This window comes from Egretta garzetta, unplaced genomic scaffold (genome assembly GCF_000687185.1).
Source record: "Egretta garzetta isolate BGI_Z169 unplaced genomic scaffold, ASM68718v1 scaffold333, whole genome shotgun sequence".
NCBI classification, from domain to species: domain Eukaryota; kingdom Metazoa; phylum Chordata; class Aves; order Pelecaniformes; family Ardeidae; genus Egretta; species Egretta garzetta.
The window spans coordinates 718157-738662 of NW_009259179.1; the positions used below are offsets into that span (position 1 = coordinate 718157).

The 20506-nt window shown below is 38.7% G+C and overlaps 1 protein-coding gene across 1 annotated transcript in view; it reads right to left on the reverse strand.

Annotated features, from left to right (window-relative positions):
- Window positions 1-13: 13 nt before the first annotated feature.
- Window positions 14-20506, reverse strand: part of LRCH3 (leucine rich repeats and calponin homology domain containing 3) — a 38079-nt gene continuing 17586 nt past the window's right edge. Inside the window, exons 11-22 of the mRNA XM_035891233.1 lie at window positions 20080-20125; window positions 19792-19932; window positions 18500-18547; window positions 17297-17350; window positions 13720-13800; window positions 12292-12363; window positions 11357-11405; window positions 10741-10854; window positions 9975-10093; window positions 8239-8376; window positions 5891-5968; window positions 14-2994 (exon numbers count right to left, since the gene is read on the reverse strand). Of these exons, the coding sequence (XP_035747126.1) occupies window positions 2794-2994; window positions 5891-5968; window positions 8239-8376; window positions 9975-10093; window positions 10741-10854; window positions 11357-11405; window positions 12292-12363; window positions 13720-13800; window positions 17297-17350; window positions 18500-18547; window positions 19792-19932; window positions 20080-20125 (1141 nt within the window). The 3' untranslated portion in view covers window positions 14-2793. The remainder of the gene's footprint in view (window positions 2995-5890; window positions 5969-8238; window positions 8377-9974; window positions 10094-10740; window positions 10855-11356; window positions 11406-12291; window positions 12364-13719; window positions 13801-17296; window positions 17351-18499; window positions 18548-19791; window positions 19933-20079; window positions 20126-20506) is intronic.

A 20506-nucleotide genomic window follows, 5' to 3' on the forward strand; every position in this document is an offset into this window, starting at 1 on the left:
AGTCCTCGTGGAACAAGCCTGTTCAGCTATTAAACGTGAGGGAAGACCTGGTTTAAAGCAGAGAATCATAGAAGAGCATCATAGAATTGTTTAGGTTGGAAAAGACCTTTAAGATCATCAAGTCCAACCATTACCCTAACCCTGCCATCCCACCACTAAACCACGCCCCTAAATGAAATGAATGAAATACTAGCCTGCGCTACGGAAATGCCGTGCAACGAGTCTGAGTGGAAATCTCATGCTTAAAAGCAATTCTCATCCCATGAGACACACCGCCCACCCGAAGCCCTTCTGTCTGTGGGTATGTGCTGCCTCTACCATTACAAAAATTCCTTGGACAGTATGAAAAAGCAGAAAGCACAAGTTTTTGGAAGAAAAAAACCCTTGCTTTTATGCGTGACTGAAATAACCTTGATCATCAATGTGGGAAATCCCATTTCTGCTGTTCAAGGCAATGAGAAACCGACAGTATGTTTATAGGCAAACGTCCATCCTATGTTACGTGTCAGCCACTACCACTTACTTATCTTCCAGAAGTACACCTGCTTAGCAGGTTACCTCCAAAATCATTCTAAGGAATAAGAGTAATACGCAAAATACAAAAAGAGGTTTCAAAGTGTTTATTAGTAATTGTGCTATTCTCAGTCTAAGATGGATTTAAAGCCTCATCCTACGTAAGTCCTTGGCACATCCTGGCCATCCTCACCCCACAACAGTCAGGATACATGTCCAACAGTTCTCTGTGTCTGTAGAAAATAACCCAAGTGTGTCCTTCCTATAGAGCTACAGAGATTATTTTTCACGTGTTATTTCCACAGCAACCTGCATTCCTCCAATCTTTGAATCTTTACTGATTTTTGATGTTAAAGAAACCCTTCAGCATAAACAGTGGCAGCCAACGCTCCTCTGGCAAAGCTCAGAGCGGAGAGAAAACAAATGGACCCAGACTGAAATTCTCACAGTAAACGATATAGTCAGGCTGAAACACATTTTTCTTCCAGCAAATCTGTGTTATTTTGAAAAAAGTGTGCTTTTTGAGAAAATACTTGTAAACTTGAGCAACTATGCCTTATCTTTTTTCTTATGTATGCAAATAGACAAGGGGAAAAGCTTTGGAATGACTCCATATCACAGTCATGACAAACAAAATTTAAAAACTGGAAGGCACTGTTAGTGTAAAACCCCTTGCAGCTTTTATCACAGTGTTCATTAGAAGTTAAGAAACATAGGAACCGAGTTCATTTTAGTTCATACCAGTAAGCAGTGCAAAAATAGCTTATTTAAAAATAAAACAATCCCCCCCCCATCAGAGGTCCCCTCTTTCCTCAAAAATGTTTTGCTTGGACAGAACACTTTGTGTGATTTGGAAAGAGGGCATCAGCTCCTCTACTTGCTCCTTTGTTAAATACTCACTTTGTTACAAGAGCTTGTGAGATCCACGTACCCATAACACGTTTTTTACTGGTAGCAACCACGCTTGCAACTAAACTCCTGTGTGTCTTAAACTGTGCTTCAGAGCTGTTGCCAGGTTAACGTCGGAATGCTAACACCACTAAAACTGGGCCTACAAGCCATTTACTGTGTTCTTAGATAAAACAGAAATTGATTGAAAACACATTTGGAACAGCCATTTCACCTAACACTTACCTGTCACGGGTCTCTGAGCAGAGTTCCCTGAATCAATCTACACTCTGAGGAGACATGGTCTGTTACACATCACACGGGGAGTGCCCTGAAGTTCTGAGGTGTCCCTGAGACAGTAAAGCGTTAAAGCACCAGGATGCTTTTCCTGGGGAGGGAAAAGCTTTGAAGCTTCACGGAAGACTACCTGAGTTTTGTAAACCACCAAAGAGTGATCGTGCAGCTGGGACTTAAATTTCTGCAACTGTAGGATACAAAGGTTTCTGAAAATGACAGGGTAAGAAAGGAATAAGCGTGAGACAAGCATGGGCTGGGGCACCCACAATAAAGTGGCAACCCAAGAAGTTTTGGTTAAGTTTTATCCAGAGCACAATGAAGAGCTATGACATTCTGTGGCATCTGATAGAATCATTAAGATTTTTCCATCTGTGCCAGAAAACATTTCTCTCAAAGCTGTTGAATAGCTCAATTTTCTGAAAAATTTCCTGTTTGATCCGTTGTGAAGCTCAAGTAGCTCAGGATTCACTGACAGTTATTTTAAAAATCCTGAGTCAAAGTAACACACCAGGGTCTACAAATATTAGAAAACAAAAGCTCTCAGAAGCAGGATAAGGGATGGGGAGTAAGAAAAAAAAATACCACCAGAGTCCTGTGGACAAAACTTACTAGACCATGTCTCCTAAGACTGTGAGATCTAATCAAGAACACTGATGTTGGAAAAAAAAATACTTTGTATTCTTTTAACATTTTTCACCAGATAATCTTGAAGGAATTTACCAAAGTGGGTGCAATTCCCATTATACAGGTGGGGAAACTGAGGCACAAACTGACAACGCAGTTTTCCCAGTATTACAGCACTCGTCAGCAGACTGTAGCATGCACCCTAACCTCAGTCCTTTGCTCTAGCGCACGGACAGCACCTCCTCCCTTGTAAAAGCATTATAGCTGCTAAATATGACACAGCAAATACAAATGTGAATTATGGCACAGATGGTCGTGTGGGTGCACCAATGCGTTTACACAATCGTACTTGTCACCTCCGTCCCATCAGTGGGAAAGAGAGCACTTCATACACACAGTCTTGACAAAACCCCAAATCCTTTCCCAAGCACCGGAGCGACGGAGGGAGGAAGCAGCAACACTATCCTTCCGCTAGAGAAAAAAGACCCAGCGATAGAACATACAGAGCGTTAGCATTAGAGTACAGTAAAACACCACAAAGCCCCAGAGCTGAATGGAAAGGGAGACAAGACTGGATTCTTCTGAATCTGTCCCCAGGGAAAGAAGAGTCTCAACTGTTCTTTTAACGCTGAGGTTTAGCTGAAGAATGTCAGAAGGGGAACAAAGATTGTCCTGTCCAGAGTGTGTGAGCAGGAAGGGAAAACAGACAGAAGAAAAAAAAAGGTCAGTCAGTTAGCCATAGCAACATCCATGAAGCAGTCAGTCATCAGACATCTCAGATATAACCTACACATTTGAGAAGCGTATCGCAGCTGGTTAATTCTCACAAAGGAATCTGCAAGACTCCCATTGCAAAGAACTCACTTAATGCAAATATTTAGTGCTCAGCGAGGTCCCTGTCACTTGTACAGCTTAAACATGTAACTACTCTGTTGTTAGAAATGCAGCAGTCTACACATGCCTTAGTAAAAACCATGAAGAGGCTACAGGTTTCTGAGATGCTGTTGGCACTGAGTACTCACCAAAGCCAAGTCTCCACATGTCTCTTAGTTAATGAAAACAGTAGGACAGGGGATTATTTACATGTAACTGACACCTGAATGCACTATCCTGCAGAAGTATCTATTACTAATTTGAGTTTAAGTGCTCTGTAACTATTCCCACTGCGCATCTTTCTCCTCCCTCTCACACAGGTAACTGCTGTAAAAATCAGTGAAATCTAGATGCACATATCAATCTGTTCAACTTCCAGTTTCTTTTGATGCAAGGGCTTTAACCAGTGAAGCCCTATAGAAATAGCTGCTCCACTGTGGTGCCTGTAACGAGCATTTTCTAACAGTAGCCTTCCTCTCAGAAGGTAAGTATTTCTACATAGATCCATACTTTCGAAAAAAAAAGGTCAGTCAGTTAGCCATAGCAACATCCATGAAGCAGTCAGTCATCAGACATCTCAGATATAACCTACACATTTGAGAAGCGTATCGCAGCTGGTTAATTCTCACAAAGGAATCTGCAAGACTCCCATTGCAAAGAACTCACTTAATGCAAATATTTAGTGCTCAGCGAGGTCCCTGTCACTTGTACAGCTTAAACATGTAACTACTCTGTTGTTAGAAATGCAGCAGTCTACACATGCCTTAGTAAAAACCATGAAGAGGCTACAGGTTTCTGAGATGCTGTTGGCACTGAGTACTCACCAAAGCCAAGTCTCCACATGTCTCTTAGTTAATGAAAACAGTAGGACAGGGGATTATTTACATGTAACTGACACCTGAATGCACTATCCTGCAGAAGTATCTATTACTAATTTGAGTTTAAGTGCTCTGTAACTATTCCCACTGCGCATCTTTCTCCTCCCTCTCACACAGGTAACTGCTGTAAAAATCAGTGAAATCTAGATGCACATATCAATCTGTTCAACTTCCAGTTTCTTTTGATGCAAGGGCTTTAACCAGTGAAGCCCTATAGAAATAGCTGCTCCACTGTGGTGCCTGTAACGAGCATTTTCTAACAGTAGCCTTCCTCTCAGAAGGTAAGTATTTCTACATAGATCCATACTTTCAGAAAGCCTTTTATTTTTGTAATTAGAATTTAAATGAAAGGAAATACCTGCAGGCATCTTTTCCAGAAAAATATACTAGGCTGCCACGCCATTCTTGCATACTGATACCTTACGTTCACATCTCAGTAGATATGTAATGCAGACACTGAGAGCAACTTCAGAGTTCAGGTGGGGGTATTTCAGTACATTGCCCCAGGAGACACTCTGCTCGAACTCCTTCACATTAAAGCAAGAAATAGGAGAAAACCAGGAGGGTCTAGACAGTAGCTGTAGCAGACTGGGTCCGTAGGGGACTTCTTCTTTAGTGGCTTGTTTGTTTGTTTTGAAATGTGGGTCATTCTGGTGATCTGCTCTTTTATATTTGAGGGAGCTATAAATAGGGAAGCTGGGATGGAATTGAACAATTTTGCCCCAGAGGAATTTATAATGTGCAGTTCTGCTGGGAGTAAAAGTCTGAAGTTTCTTAGGGGACCAAAACTGTGCAGGATCTCAAAGTACTAACGATTACTTACAACTTCCTACCACATTCCAACGCGATTCACCACTGAGTCATGTGAAATTGCCAGGCAGCTCAATAAATACGCTACCCTAAGATCCCAATGGCTCAAATGCCTGCAAGTGAAGCTATCTGAAAACACCAGAAAATACTGCATGACTGACTCGAGAACACTGCTTTTAGAAATAGCTGGGAAATGAGTCACTGGGTCTACTTTTCCCTTTCACAATACAAAAGAAAGAAGACAGCACCTACAACAGAAACAGTAATGCTTAGCAGTATAAGAAACTAAATCAATTAATGCACTAGAAGAAAAATTAAGAAAAACGTGATGTATCAAAACTATTTGTACTGAGACAGCTGCTGAGTAAGACAAAGTGGAAAGGACAGGACAGCATAAAACAGCATCACTGGACTCAATGGACTATTTTATATCGCCACCTCCTAGGTCTTCCAAGTTTCAGAAGAGGACAAGAAATATCAGAAGGTAGACTTCTACCACTGGTATGTAACAAAAGAATTAGGATCTATGCAAAGATAGCTACCATCAGAGAAAGGCAAATAATACTGTAACTTGTTGGTAAGACAGTAAAGACGTTCATGTAAGAGAATTACTCTGAAGGAACATGAAAACTTTGGGATAAAAATAAAAGTGCAAAATATCATCCAAATTTTATCCCACTTCTAAGCTGTCAAATATCTAATCTTGAGAAAATGCAATTGCTTTTATAGAAATACCTTACAATTCTCGAACTGCATCAGCTATTATGAATTTGAGGCACAGCAGTAAGTGAATCAGACCTCTTGACAAACTATATCTGACTTCATTTTGCTCTGGAAGACCACACAAGGGAAGTCTGATCTACAATGCAAGGCACAGCTTATACCTGAACCTTCTAAACTTTCCATCATTTTGTTTTCATCAAACCTTTCAAAGGTTTTATTTTCTGAAGCATCATATAAAGCTGCACCTGAAACACTCTATCAATCAGTATAGTAGAAATACGTACCTGAGGCACTCCAATCCTTCTGCAAGCTTCCAAGAAATTCTCCACGTTTCGTCTGCATTTTGCCATTGTAAGTTTAGGCTGCAAAGTAAAGGAGGCAGGTATATAGTGTTCTGAATTGGCAGAATTTTAAAAGATCTTTATTTTTTATTTAAATAAAACTCTTAATAAACCTCTTTGCCAAAAACATACTGCACTGACATAAGCTTGTCTAATTCAAAGTAGGCTCTGTTGTAGTTTGCTTTTTCTTTAGAAAAGCAAGCCCAAATTTCAGAGCTATTTTATGAAAAGCTAATGTATGAACACTGGATGTTTTTAGAAAAAGACAATTCTAAGCTGTGGAACATTTATATGCAAGGTGTTACATAAAAATTGCTAACACTTCACTGACTACAGTATGATAATTTTAAAAATATATTTCGAATGAAATGCACATGCATGGCTTCCATGCTGTGATTTCAGAGCAATTTCATGGTATGAAGCAATCTGGAGTCTGTTCTGGATTACTACAATACAAGAATATATAAATATCAAACCATATTTCAATTAACAAAGAGTTAAAAAAAAAGAAGGCTAGATGAAACCAGAAAATGATGGAAGAAAACTGGAATTGAAGCTTGCTGCTTGCAAGCCTCTTGTAGATGTGTTTGATGTAGCTGTTTGAATTGTACTCGCTGGCATTTTTTCAAGCAAGCTTTTTCCTACAGTTAGCTTTCACACCTCTACACAAACATACCACAGTACAGGCTCTGTCTTGTTTCTATTCTTGAAGCTTATTCCCTTCTCGTTAAAGAGACACAAGCCTCCTGCTCCTTTGAACAAGCTACCCACATTCTACACAGCAGCACGCAGTGGCCTCTCTGGGTCAGACAGTTTTCCCTATGTGGTGGGGTTTCTGCTCTGTCCCCTCAATGTGCCGTAGTTCCCCACCAAGAAAGCAGGTTAAAGGCTAGCGCTGACTTCTTTCTCCAGACGGCTGATGGGAATACAAAGATCACATTGTCACTGAGGAATGACATGATGCGTCTTCTGCTCCTGGAGCCGAGCAGCTAAAGAGTGCCTCTTCCTTGGGATTGATATGACAAAGCCACGATTTAATTCCTAACACAGAATATTCAACAGCACATAAAACCAGGCCATTGAAAAGATACTCTCAATGACGCAAGTCTTCTGAATAGCGGTTGTATGTCTTTTCTCTTAATGATTCCACAATCTGCCTAAAATGTTGGCGTGTCCAGTTCAATCGTTCTCAAAATAATGAAGACATCTGCTTCTTCTCATTAAGTCCAAGGGAGAGGAACCACAATGATACAGTAGGCAGTCCTCTAAGTGCCAGTTCAAATTCCAACCAATGCAAAGACTGACTCCAAAATATGAAAAGCAAACACAACGTGCATGTTTCAACAACTTCCCCCAGGAACAATCTTCAGTTTTTTTTCCTTATTCTTACAATTTAAAGGTGCATAACAAGCAATCTGCCTCTCCATACTACTTCCAAGTAGCTGACCCTAAATATTTTCACTGAACTTTCTGACTTCCACAAATACAGATTGTGGAACAGAAAATAAACCCCAGAAATTATCTGTTGTTATTTCACAGTTCTTGACCTTTCTCTAATTCTGTGCTTGCCCTACACGTGATACACAGTAATGCACCCAGAAATGTTTCATCTTCATTGCTTTCCAGAAACACTGCAGTCAGGCAGGGTAAGAAAAACAACTGCAGAAATTTTCAAACTTCTCTGTGTGCTTCCTTCCTTGCTCTCAATAGCCCCCAGATACAACACCTTTTTTCCTGTTATCACAAAGGTATGACTGGGTTTGTTTTGTTCCAGGAGATGCTGTTCTTCAAGTAGCTCAAGTGCGCTCTACTAAAATTCCTAAGCAGAGGAATTTGTAGTGCTGTGAAGTGGACACAGGAATCAACTTGGCTTCTCTGCCTGTTTTCACTGTCTTGTGCAGTGGGATCCTAAAAGTTGTAGAGAATGTTGTATTTTCCTACTATCTGTTTTCCTGAACTTCTCAGACCTTCCTGATCTTCTGAAATACCCTATTTCAGATTTCATGCCGAACTGTCTCTTATTTCACTAATTTTCAAGTTAACATAGAGAGGACTTGAAAACATTAATATTTTCTCATGATCTGTGTTAGAAGTAACAATTTAAATGAAACAACCCTAAATATAATTTCTTTTAATGAAGCTATAGACCTTTTTTAAACAGAACAGATGGTTATTTTCTGTCACGTACGTTCACAGAGGACAATGCTGAATTTAGCATTTGTCTGGATTACAGAACTTTGCTGGATATTATTTTGGACACCTATAAAATTCTATCATTATTACATACTTACAACAGCAGGTGAGGGGACATGAATGCTAGGAACAGATCGGGGACGCACATGGTTAGCTAAATGGCACAGAACAACACCATCGGTGAGAGCTGCTCCAAGATCATTGGGCAATGACACTTTCAATCGTGATTCTATATTCTGTAGAAAAATTAATACAGACACGCAAAAAGTAAGAGCTGGCTTCCTACAACTGTTTCATTCTGCAGAACATTTGCAGATGTTTTTATGATGCAGAACATCATAAGAGGCAGAAGTACTTCCATTACAACCCTCTGTCCATCCTTGTGACACTTCTAAACAGCTTTCCAAGTAACTCCATGGAAGGCTCTGTGTACTGACCACAGCCTGGCAGCAGTTAAGTTCAGTGATGAACAGTTTTCATTGTACAACACAGGGGACTAATACAACCATTATTAAAAAATAATGGAAATTGGGGTCAAAGAACAATATTCCTAATCCTATGTATCCTCAGAGAACAGTTCTACCAAGGGAAGTGAAAAGAATTGTCTTTGTGAGATGTAGCACAACATGGCTACCAAAAGTCATGATAACATTTTTCCCTGTAAAGAAAAACCCAAACTACTTGGCATAAATTGTTTTAAAGAAATGAGGTAGGTAGATTTGTGTAAGAGAATGAATAAAATTTCAATTTAGGCTTTTAGTCTTATTTCAAATGCTGTGTGAATTTCACCAAGTTGTTATGCTATATCTACATTTTTTTAAATATTTTAAAAAAAATAAATATTTAAGCTTACCTGGGAAGCAGAACAAGAGACAGACTACATACAAAGCATTCTGAGATAACAGAAGAGAGGCTCTGCAAACAGCACCAAGTTTTGTTTTGTTTTATTTAAGATAACTTTCTCCTCCTAAAGGAGATTGTCCTTACTTTAATATTTACAAAGAGAAGGAACTCTCTCTGCCCATCTGGGAATATTTACAAAGAGAAGGAACTCTCTCTGTCCATCTGGGATGCTTATGACTTTTAAAATCAGCTTTAACAAGTAGGAATTCTTATTTCTTGAGAAAGCTCAAGCAATTAACTAGACTACCTTAAGGAATCCCTTCATGCTCTCCAGAAACAAGTCTGGGGCAAAAGAGGGTGGTACCTTAATGCCATGGGACATTTTCAATATTCACGTGTATTGTCATTGTACCTGGGCACAAACCAGGAGCGTGGTGGCTCTGAACAGGCAGATAGCACGACTATAAGGAATATTTGTACTTCGGATGTTCTGCACTTAACTAAGGATAAGGCAAGAATCAATAGATGGATCCAGAGCCCACAAGGAAACCATGCTATCACCATGACTGGTAGTAGTCTCTGCATTCTACCTGCTGTTCTGTGGGCTTTACAGTAAAGAGGAGTTTTAAAAAGAAGATCAGAAAGAAGGTAGTAAGGCAACTCTCTCCAGGGAGTTCCTTACAAGCGTGAAGGCTGATAAGGAAGAAAGCAAGCACATGTTTATTTTAAAAGCAGACATCACCAGACACTCAGAAGCAGGAGTCAGCACTACGTGTTTCACAGAATTCAAAGCTGACTTTATCCACCACAAAAACCAAAGTGAACACCACTGCATCCGTCTAAAAGAAACACTCAGACTGTACATTGCCATTTAATTTTGGTCAACTGTTCACCATGTGAGTTCAGTGAAATCAGTCTAAAACAAAAGGACAGATTTAGCAGGATGCACGCAATGCATTTACTAAGATATGCACATACTGGCAACACTTACCTTACGTAGCTGCTCTATTAGCTCCAGCTCCTCCTCTCGCTGTTTGGAGTTTTGCCTTACCCTGGGGTCTGCAGACTCATTAGCAGGAGACAAGGCACGGGTAGAAGATGAAGTGACAGCTAAAAAAGTAGCACGAAGGAAAGAAAATCACTAAGCACGGTCTGGCTGACTCCTTCACTGCTGTACTACACATGCACACACAAGGTTCCAGAATGGGTACAGTGCATTCCTTTTCACAAATTTGTTTCTTTCATTTCATTATTAATCAAGCTAATGATCTGCTAATCTAAATGAGGCATTCTATAACATATTTTCCTTTCTGTTTAGATTCTGTTCTTTCTGTTAGCTAATAACCATTCACAAAAGGAGAACAAAGTTTTGCTAGATAAAGTACGCTGAAGCAGTTCAGTCTTTCTACAGAAATTGTAACTTTGTTATGTGCCATTGTGCAAAGCAAAATTTGTCAAGCGGCCTTCATCAGTGGTTGAAGGCTTTTGTGCCACTTCCTTGGTATCTTTTTAGATGTAAGCACAGACCAGGAAGAACAAAATCCCACATTTCCACAAATATGGCAAAAGAACATTTGACAGCTCTAAATAAAAAATTGCTTATTCACAAAGTATTCAATGCCGTATGTCTACAAATGGAACCCTGAAAGTAGCTTGATGATTAATGACCTGAAGTAACAGAACAGTGCAAAACCTAGATAATGCAGATGTTAATATTACATAGCAAAACTAGCTAATTTCTAAGCTATATAACCTACCTTTGTTTGCTTCATCCCTGACAGCTGCTCGGAAAAGGAAACTCTCAGGTCGCTGGGAAGGGTTTCTATAGGAAGGTGGGGCTGCATGGCCAGGATATGGAGGGGAAAGGTGGACTAAACAAATGTGGAAAGGCACAGGAAAGGAAAGGAGGAAGAAGGAAATGGTTAGAGTTTAAATAGGAAATGGGTTCAGCAATGTGGTAATTAAAAAGAACAAAACAAAAATTTTAAAATAATAATGACAAAATAAATTACAGCCATGCATGATAAAAGTGCAGAGCAGGAAAAGGCACTTCCAAGGATGCTTGCATGCAAAGCACATTCCACATACCAACGCCAACAACTGTTCTGACTGTTGCTGAATGCATCTGTGTGCCAAAGCCTGTATGAAGGCCTACAACAGCCAAACCCTGCGCTCTGCCTGAGGACATGCTTCACCCCTGTTGTCTCTTCCCTCATATGGTTGTAAGGGGACCCAAATAACTGGGTGAATTCTCAAGCACAGCAGTGCCACATACAGAGATGGGAACATATGCTCCCTTCTCTTCGTAGTACAAAAAACCAAGCAGGCATTTTATTCTTATTTTTCGGAAATTTTTCTTCCTTTTCCTGTTACCTGTCTGAGTGGTAGGTGAGCCGGGGGAGATGGCAGATCTGTCATCACTCTGTGGACAAAAAACCAGAAGAGTATAAATGGTCCTAAATCTGGAAAAGCTGTGATCACATTTGAATTTGCTGTGTTTTAAAAAACAGTTCCATCCATCTAAATGTGTTTCAGAAGAAAAACCAGAAATGTGAAAAAACACAGTATATTGTTCCCCAACTCCCTGCAGAAAGTGACAAAGTTTTTTCTTTTGCAGAAATGACACAATTGCTTTTTTTCTGAGGAAAAAGAATGATGAAACAGCACTGACTGTGCAATGACAGATCTTTGTTTACTCGTCCTTACAACCAAAACTTTCAAAGTATTCTTTGCAAAGGGGACACAGAAAAACAAATAATTAAATAACATGCAGAACTGGCATTACAGCAGCACTGGTAAGGATACACCCCTTCGACACCTTTGCTAATGCAAAACTGCTATTTACTGAACATCACTCTCCCCCGTGAAATGCACTGTGGTTTTATTGCAGTGCTTACACAGACTAACGATTTCTTGTGATGAATGCATTCAGTAGAACAGTCTCCCCAGAAGAGAAAGAAACATAGGATATCTGCATTCCAAAGTAAGCTGGTAAAGGATACAAAAAGAGTACTTTTGATGAACTTGGTCAAGAGCACATAATCTTGTACAGAAAAAGCAACATCAAAGACAACCAAGAACCCCTTGGAGCAGACTGGCTACCGTGTTTTTATAGCTTAGGCCTCTTGTAGACACAGCCTAAAGCTAAGATGAGGTAATATCTACTACGGTTTAATCAGGCAAATCGGATTCATACCCTACCTGAACTTCTGATTAGAAGCTGACAGACTAACACCTGTTAAAACAGATGTGTGGATCCAAGAGTTTTTTTGTTGGCTTTACTGGTGAATGATAATAGCAAGAGATACCTTGACAGGACTGAACGTAGAGGCATTAGGCAGGGTAGTAGCACAGCTTTCTTGATTCAACCCTGAGAGTGACTGAATGTAGAAAGAAAGAGAAGGCAGTAGCAGTGTTAGCAAACGTCTGATGGGTCATGCACAAAGATGGAATGCAGTACACAAGTTAAAAAGGAAGAGGTGATCATGATCACATTCTCAGGAACACTCAACAGGCAACGGATAGGTACTTGCTGAACTACAGTTAAAGCCTTCTTACTCTCCTGAACTGCCTGGCTAATAAGCTTGGGAGGTGCGATGTTTCTTTTACACACAACACAGTGACATCAAAAGCAGAACTAAGAACAATAAGGTAAAAGCTTCTTCAGTAACACCTACTGTAACACCTATGCCACCAGACAAAAGGAAATTTTACCCTACAACAGTTCATTCTGAGCCACTATTCAAAATAAATACTTTCTTTTTAATGTTTCAAGTATGTTATGCATTTTTAGTAAGTTATTTTCCTATCAACTTTGTAAAATCAGAGAAACCCACATCTAACAGGCTGAAGAATACACACTTTGTGTCTGCCACAAATACCTAATGCTGATCTTTGCGAATTACACTCAAAGTAAGAAAGGTTCTGTGGTGGAATCTGGCTCTTTGGGAAGATGTCAGTGTGAAAATTTACAGTGTTGTCACAAATAAAGTGCAGCCAAATTTTAACTGTAACCAATATCAAAACCAACCAAACAAACAACTTTTAATGTTTACAGAACAGGAGCTCCAGCGTGCCAGTCTGTCACTGACAGGTGGATCTAGAAGGCCAAATTCCATGTCTTACTGAAAGCACAATCAAAACGTTAACATTTGAGGACTGAATGGCTCAAGTATGAAACTATACTTTCTGAAACAGCATTCAAATAGCAGAGTGGCAGTTCAGCACAGGAAAAGAACAGCAGATGACACCTAGAAACTCTACAGATGTGAACAACACACTCAGGAGTGTTAGTATTTAAAACTATTTGCAACTGTGCTGCCACTTCAGAACAATACAGCCAGAAGGAGTAGAAGGAGAGGTTATACTCAGGGCAAGCTTTAAATACAAACATCTTTAGGCCCTATGCAGACTCAACAGCTCATGACAGTCTCTTTCTCCACAGCAGTGCAGAGCAAAAATCATGGGTTTCTTTTTTTTGTTTGAAGAGTTTCAAAATATCACTTGATTAAGCAAAACATTAGCTAGTATATGAGAACAGTAAAATAAAACAGAAGTAGGTGGTCTGTCACATTAACACAACTGTTTATTCCGGTATGAAAAGAGCAAGACAACCCTCACGGAGACTAACAAGTCGTCGTCACAATCCACATACCCAGCAGTGGGTGAAGGGAAGGGGAACATGGCACACCACATGGTAGGACAATCACAACAGCAACACACTGCATGCTCTTCACCTGTTTGCGAGTCCCTGGCCTTCTTTTAATGGTATTGGTGTTACTGTCAATCTCAAACACAAAGAGAGGCTCAAAGCCATTCTGTCAGGGACAGCAAGGAAAGAAAGAGAGGGAAGAAAGGAAGAAGTGAGGCAAAGAACAACTGTAAGAAAAGGTAGCCACAATACAAAAGGAACCAGGATGCTGCAATTCAGACTTACAACACCCTACTGCACATGCTGCACTTGGCCTCTAGGTCTAGCGCTGAAAACAGAGAAATCTCCCTGTGCCAGAAACAACTGTAGATACAGGGACTGCCAAAGCAGAGCCCGACCAGAACTCTGCACAAACCAAATAAGGATATTTTAAGGGAATTTGATTATTAAATGTTTGAATACACAAATGGATGCCAACGGTCTAAGAGAAAACTCCAGGGTACAAGTCAGCATAATTCAAGTCCTGCTTACTTTACCCATACCATTATTATTTGTAACACAGTGGTGCCTAAAAGCCTTAACTTAAAATGTTTCAGAGATCCTATTTGCTAACAGTAACATGATGGCCTCAGGCCACGTTTCTGACCACGACAAAAAAACACAACGTAATGAAGGGAGCACAAGGCAGCAATGACACAAAGGTTATGAAAGGAAGAGGTCACACCAGCTGCCTGATGCTTATCAAGTATCTCACATGCTTTACAGCAGAGAAATTGAGCAGCAGTTCGAGAGGATGTTTTGGGTTTTCCTTTTCCTTCCACAGTACTCACCTTGTAAGGGACAGTATGAGAGAAAACAAGAAGACATTTGGGGAAAAATGAGATTCATAAGCAACCGAGGCTGAAATCATTAGCCAAGTCTGAAGCCTTGATACTATCTCAACAAGTCATCTCAATTGTAACGAATGGGACTACCTTGTGAGAAGAGCAAGCAGGATATGACAACAGAAAACTTTGAGGTATACAGCACATTTTCTCAGAAAGGCCAGTGATTACATTTCTTCAGCAACATTTTAGCTAGTGTGGCTACCAGAAGTCAACACAAAGAAATCTACCACAGTGTGCAATGAAGTACTACAGCCAAACTCCACTTCACTTCAAATCACAGCTATGTAGAAGAAATGTACAACTAAACTGAACTATTAACATTCCCAGAAAGTATGGGTAGTCATTTTGTGAGTTCAAACAGAGTGTCCTGAAATTGTTAACAAACAGAAGGAAACAGTCAGAGTAACCTGTGCAACATGAATACATTTCGATTTTAATTAGTGATAGAAGACAACAAGGAGAAGACCAAAAGAAACATGATGATTTAAAATGGAGATTCACAACTTAAATTTTGGTTTTGAGAAAATTTTTGTTAAAGCAGTAACACCACCAGAAGAGGGAAGTAGTAAAATAAAAGAAAGCTCACTTGCTTTCTAACTACATTTTGGACTTAACTACTTTTTTAATCTTTTCCTTACATCTGAGCTGAAAACATTGTTTGGAGCAAAAGAAAAGCAACTGCTGAGTTTAGAGACCTCTGATGTAACGAGGGAAATGCTGAACAAAAGATCTTTTACTATACCTCTATGTAATATTCTCCTCTTTAGCCACAAAGCATTATTCCCATACCATAAAGCTAGAACAAGCAGTGGAAAATCTAGCAGAACTTTTTTTTAAAAAAAATTTAATTTTTTTTTTTTAAACTAACCTATCTGCAAGCTTCAAGGTCCAAAATTTTTATACAGTGTGGACACTACTGCATGCAATCTTTATGCAGAGAAAAAGACAGAGAGGAAACTATGTAAATGGAAAATGTGTACTGAAAACTGCCATTAGCAAATAGAATTTTGGTATGAAATGACTCTCTACTATGGTGGAGGGAAAAAAAAAATCCTCAGAAATGAGACCTAGCTAAATTTCAAATCCATAAGGACAGGCAAAATGTCAAATTAAATGCAATACAATATAAAAAGATAAAAGTAATTTCAACTCTTATGACAGCCTTTTTTTTTTTTTTTTAAAAGCAAAATAATAAATATTTCCTTGCTGCTGAACAAGTTTTTACCATACAAGACACATTTGTGGAAACAAAAATGCTACAAATTCATGAGCTAGCCTGGGCTTAATGTTCCAGTTACAATAATTACCAAAAACAGCTGCCCTGACATATGTCATCTTTAGGCACAGTGTGTATTTCCACTACAAAATAGAGCTGCAGATCATACTTCAGCAGCTCAGAAAACCCAGTATTTCATATACTATTATAGTTTAGTGCTGCTGAAAAGAGCAAGGAATCAAAAGAAAAATGAATAGAGAAATGATTGCTTTCAAATCTAGTTTGAAGTGCAAGGATGTAACTTGAGAACAAACAGTGATGGAAGCCAGTTTCAAAATAATCTCTGGAAACTCCAAGTCGTGTAATGTAAAATTCTATATATTAATTACAACAAAAGTCATGGGATCACACAATCAAATAGAAATGGGGTCCTTAAAGGTATCTTTAAAATACATTCCAAAGATGAACTCATTGACAACCAAATATCAACACTGAACCCAAACCACTGCTATTCTGTTTCTTATTATCTAAATATGAAAGCAGATTTTTATATGCTAATTGATTGTGATTTCTCTAAACAGGCACATGCATGATCACAACTACATCTCTCTCTTATGAGATCTATTATGAGCTTTCTTTTTCTCCCACACAGTGCTAGTCACATGAAAGCAGGAAAACCAAAAAGTCTGAATAAAGAGACAGTAAATATCTTGACCAACATGTTCTGGAGAGAGACATTCTGACTGACAGCACTGCCTAAAGAAAATTTAGGCAGATCATGGAAGCACGTGAATTAAGAAAATAAATCCCAGGCATGCAGTCATGCAACAGCAGGCAAATTGGGTGTATTTTTCTTTTATAGACATGGATTATGGCATTAATTATATTCTTTAATTATGCTACATCGCTAAAATGCCATAAAGGAAGAAATAGCATAAAACATGAAGTAAGTACATAAATGGTTTTATTTTTTGCTAAGTGTTCAAAATATATTATTTTTAAGACCTCTTCATTGATAAACAATAAAAAGCTATGAGGCGTATTTCATGGTTTGTAGCATTCAAATGTAGATCAGTTTTTCCCTGTGCTATCATATGGTTACCAAGACACCGAGTATTTCTAACCACAACGTGCAGGATGCAAACAAAGCAGAAGGCTGTACTCGAAGCATTAAAATTGCTTACTCGACACTGAAGAGCACATCAGTTGGGAAGCAAGTTAAATGGAGAAGGAATCAAACCAGAACAACTAGAGGTGAATTTTGAATTTTAGAAGCTATTCTTTGCTATCAGTAAGTTTCTCCTGCTCTCAGCAAAAGATAAGCTTTAATTATTTTGTGGAAAAACAACCACTATATATTAACAAATGGCTGACAGTACAGGTCCCAACATATTCATACTATTAAAGTTCATGGCTAAGCCACTTTTCAAAGATGCTCATGTTTTATGCTATTTAGATTAGCTTTAAAATAGTTGGTCTAATCTGAGACAATCATAATGTTGTTATTTCTATGGTCTAGAATCTGCCACATTAAAAGGCCGTTACGTGCAGGATCTTACCACTAACAAGGCACTATCATCAGTATGCTGAGACCTTCTGGATGGAAAGGGACACTGGGAGGTGGGAGAGATGGAGTAATGTCAGAAACACACAGAATGTCAGAAACACACGGTATGTGAACAGACAGAAATCTTGGAACATGTACTACTTGTTTATAGCATTGTGAGGCTTTTTAAAAAAAAAATAAATCCATAAAGTATATGTAACTGTCGGAATATATAGCCACATGACCCATGACCCATGAATTACAGTGTATTCCTATTACTTAAGGAATCAATTATTCTGCTTTCTGTGTTGTCTCAAGTAAATACATAGAGCTATGCATTCACAGTTCTTGCTGTGGTAGAACAAAGGACCCTTAAAAAGAATAAATTAAGAACAGAAGAACATTAAGAAGGAAAAGGAGCAAAACCTATTTCAATTACCCTCTGGTTTTGGTAATTTTCTAACAAAAAAAGAGTTAGTTGGAAAACGCTGCTAAAGAACTATTTATATTCATTATATTATTAAAAGTTTTGATCTGATTAACATTGCCAAGTGATTTATCTTCCCCTGGAGGAAAGCGGGGGTGGCAAGCAGTGGAAGAGCTATTACTATGCAGAAATCTGATGCAGAGAGCGAACAGATGTCATTGGCTCAGCTCTGTATATTCCAGGAGACTGAGCCTTGTATGATGTGTTCTCTAGTGACTTACTGGTTTTGATTATAAAACTACACTAGTATAAAACTTGTTAAATTTTCTTTAATTTATTTTTTCTGATAGCCCTTAAAATTCTAATGCTTAATCTTTCTAGGATAATTGGTGATCTAATGATAGGAAACTGGGAGAAAACTGACCAACAAAGGATGACTGCCAACACAATAACTTGTCTGAATACTCCCATTAGAAAGTAAACTGTACTGATTGCAAGGAGCATCTTAATGGAATATGAAATGTATTTTCTGTATACAACATAGAAAACATACAAGAAACAATAAAACAACACACTCTGATGGGCAACCAACATTAACAGAAGGAAATATTAGACTGGTCCCTTAAGCAAAAAAAAAACCCAACCAACCCAAGGTTTAATAGAAGTGTGAAAAAACTATGCTATAACCCAGTCCTCAAGAGTTCTCCATTACCAGAAAAATATCTCTGATGGAGAGAGCTAAGAATTCAGGTGCTGACATCCCTTGTAATACTCTTACTGTACTCTTACCTCACTATCCAGAGGACTTTGCTTCTGAGGACTTAAGGATGCTTTTTGCTATTGAAAAAAAGGAAAATTGAAAGACCAATTTAAAAGAATGTGACAGAGAAACAAAAGCTCAGAAAACAGCATAACTTGGAAGTGTTTTAAAACACAAGAAGTCTTCGTTTATAAATAAATCATGCATTGGGGAAGCTTCAAGTTTCCACTGGGCTAAAACTTCACTGATATTACTAGTAAAAAACCAGCCTTTATTCCACATGAAAACAAAAAACCCAAATTGTTTTTGCATTTAAAGATTCATAATAAACCCAAAATATAACCCAAGGGAGGAATTTAATTGCTGAGAATAAAGTGTTCATGAATAGCAAAGGCAACAGAAGAAAAACAAAAACAAAAACCCCAAAAGGCTCATCAATTAACAAAATGCATGCTAAATATCTAAAGTCTTTAACTGGAAGACTGAGCTGAATCTTTAATAAAAGCAGCTTTTCTACAAAACATTGCCAGGGGCCTGAGATTAGTTGGTGCTAACGAAAAGCCTAGTTTCAGATGGCTAAAACCCTTTTTCTAAACTAACTTTATACCTTATATAAACACAATATAATATTCTTTTCCTCTCTGCAGACCACCCTAAGCCCAAAATATTAACTGTAACATTAAATTTGTGATGACAAGACTTGGGTACATCACCAGAGCAGTAAACAGTAAAATAAATTTAAGACAACTAGCAAATAAACAAGTTTGCATATTAAGCAGCAGACTACTTCATATTGACTGCAGTGTAAGAGAAAGCAAAGATGCAGTGTCTACAGAGTATCTCCTGTACCATAAATTTGCACCCGTGCTTTACCTGGAGGCAACTTACTTATGCATCATAAAATACCAAAATAGATCAGGCAACATTATCTTCTTATGTGTATGACCGATTTCTTCTCTGCCAAATTTGTCTTTAAAATTAATTTGCTTCTATGCCTTCTCAAATAAAGATCCCTTCTTTCTTATACCAATCCTGTCACATCTATGCAAATGAAAAATTCAGAGAACGAGAAGGGCTATATAAAACCACAATTCTTTACAACAATCATATTTTGGGTAAATCTCGTCTGTCTTCCTCCCCAGTTCCAGTTTTCTCTATGGTAAGCTACAGCACCAACACTGAATGCAATTAAATGCCATATCTCGTGGCGTGCCATGCATGCCCACGAGTGCAAGGTACAAGTATTAATGATCTTGGCAATTAATTTTCATTAAGGGATTCAGAAAAGATAAAGTATCAAGTAGGTGCTAAAAGCATGTACCTTAACAAAGTCAAGGACAGCTTCTCTCTGGATCTGTTTTGTTCTCATCCTCTCCTCCTCATACTGAAGTGCTGCTAACTGGGCCTCCCGACGGGTACGCTCTATGTGCCTGCGGTGCAGCTCGGGATCTGTATGGGGCACCTGGAACAAAACAGTTCAGCGGGCTGTAAAGGCAGAGCTACTGTAAAACAGATGGGTTATGAACAAACAGTCCATATCTTATGGCTAACCTAAGTTTGGTTTTGCATCAAACTCATCCAGAAGAACAAAATAAGTAGAGTTCAATACCTGACTGTGATGACTTGATAGAAAGTAAGGTGAATCAGCCGGGGGTCTGACAAATGGAAAAACAGAGAGTAAGTAGACTTTTTATCTTAAACAAATTTTCATACATGAGTTGTCAGTGACACACAAGTATCTCATCAAGTCAGAAGAGTAACTGCTTAGTAAACAAAGCTGTTAAACTAACTGCTGGATAAAGACTTAACTCACTGCACATGAAGGATTTTGTGCAGTCATTTCTATCGCTTCTCCTGAATTGTGATAAAATTTTTCTGCAGCTCAGGATGTACCACTGGGATTGTACATTTGGCCTATTACACTGAGGTACCTAGTACTTGATATGCATAAGTAACCAATCCAAGAACTTTTCAGATGATCCTCATTTAGTGGAGCAACTGGCTACTATGGTTATTTAGGGAGGGGAAAAATAAAA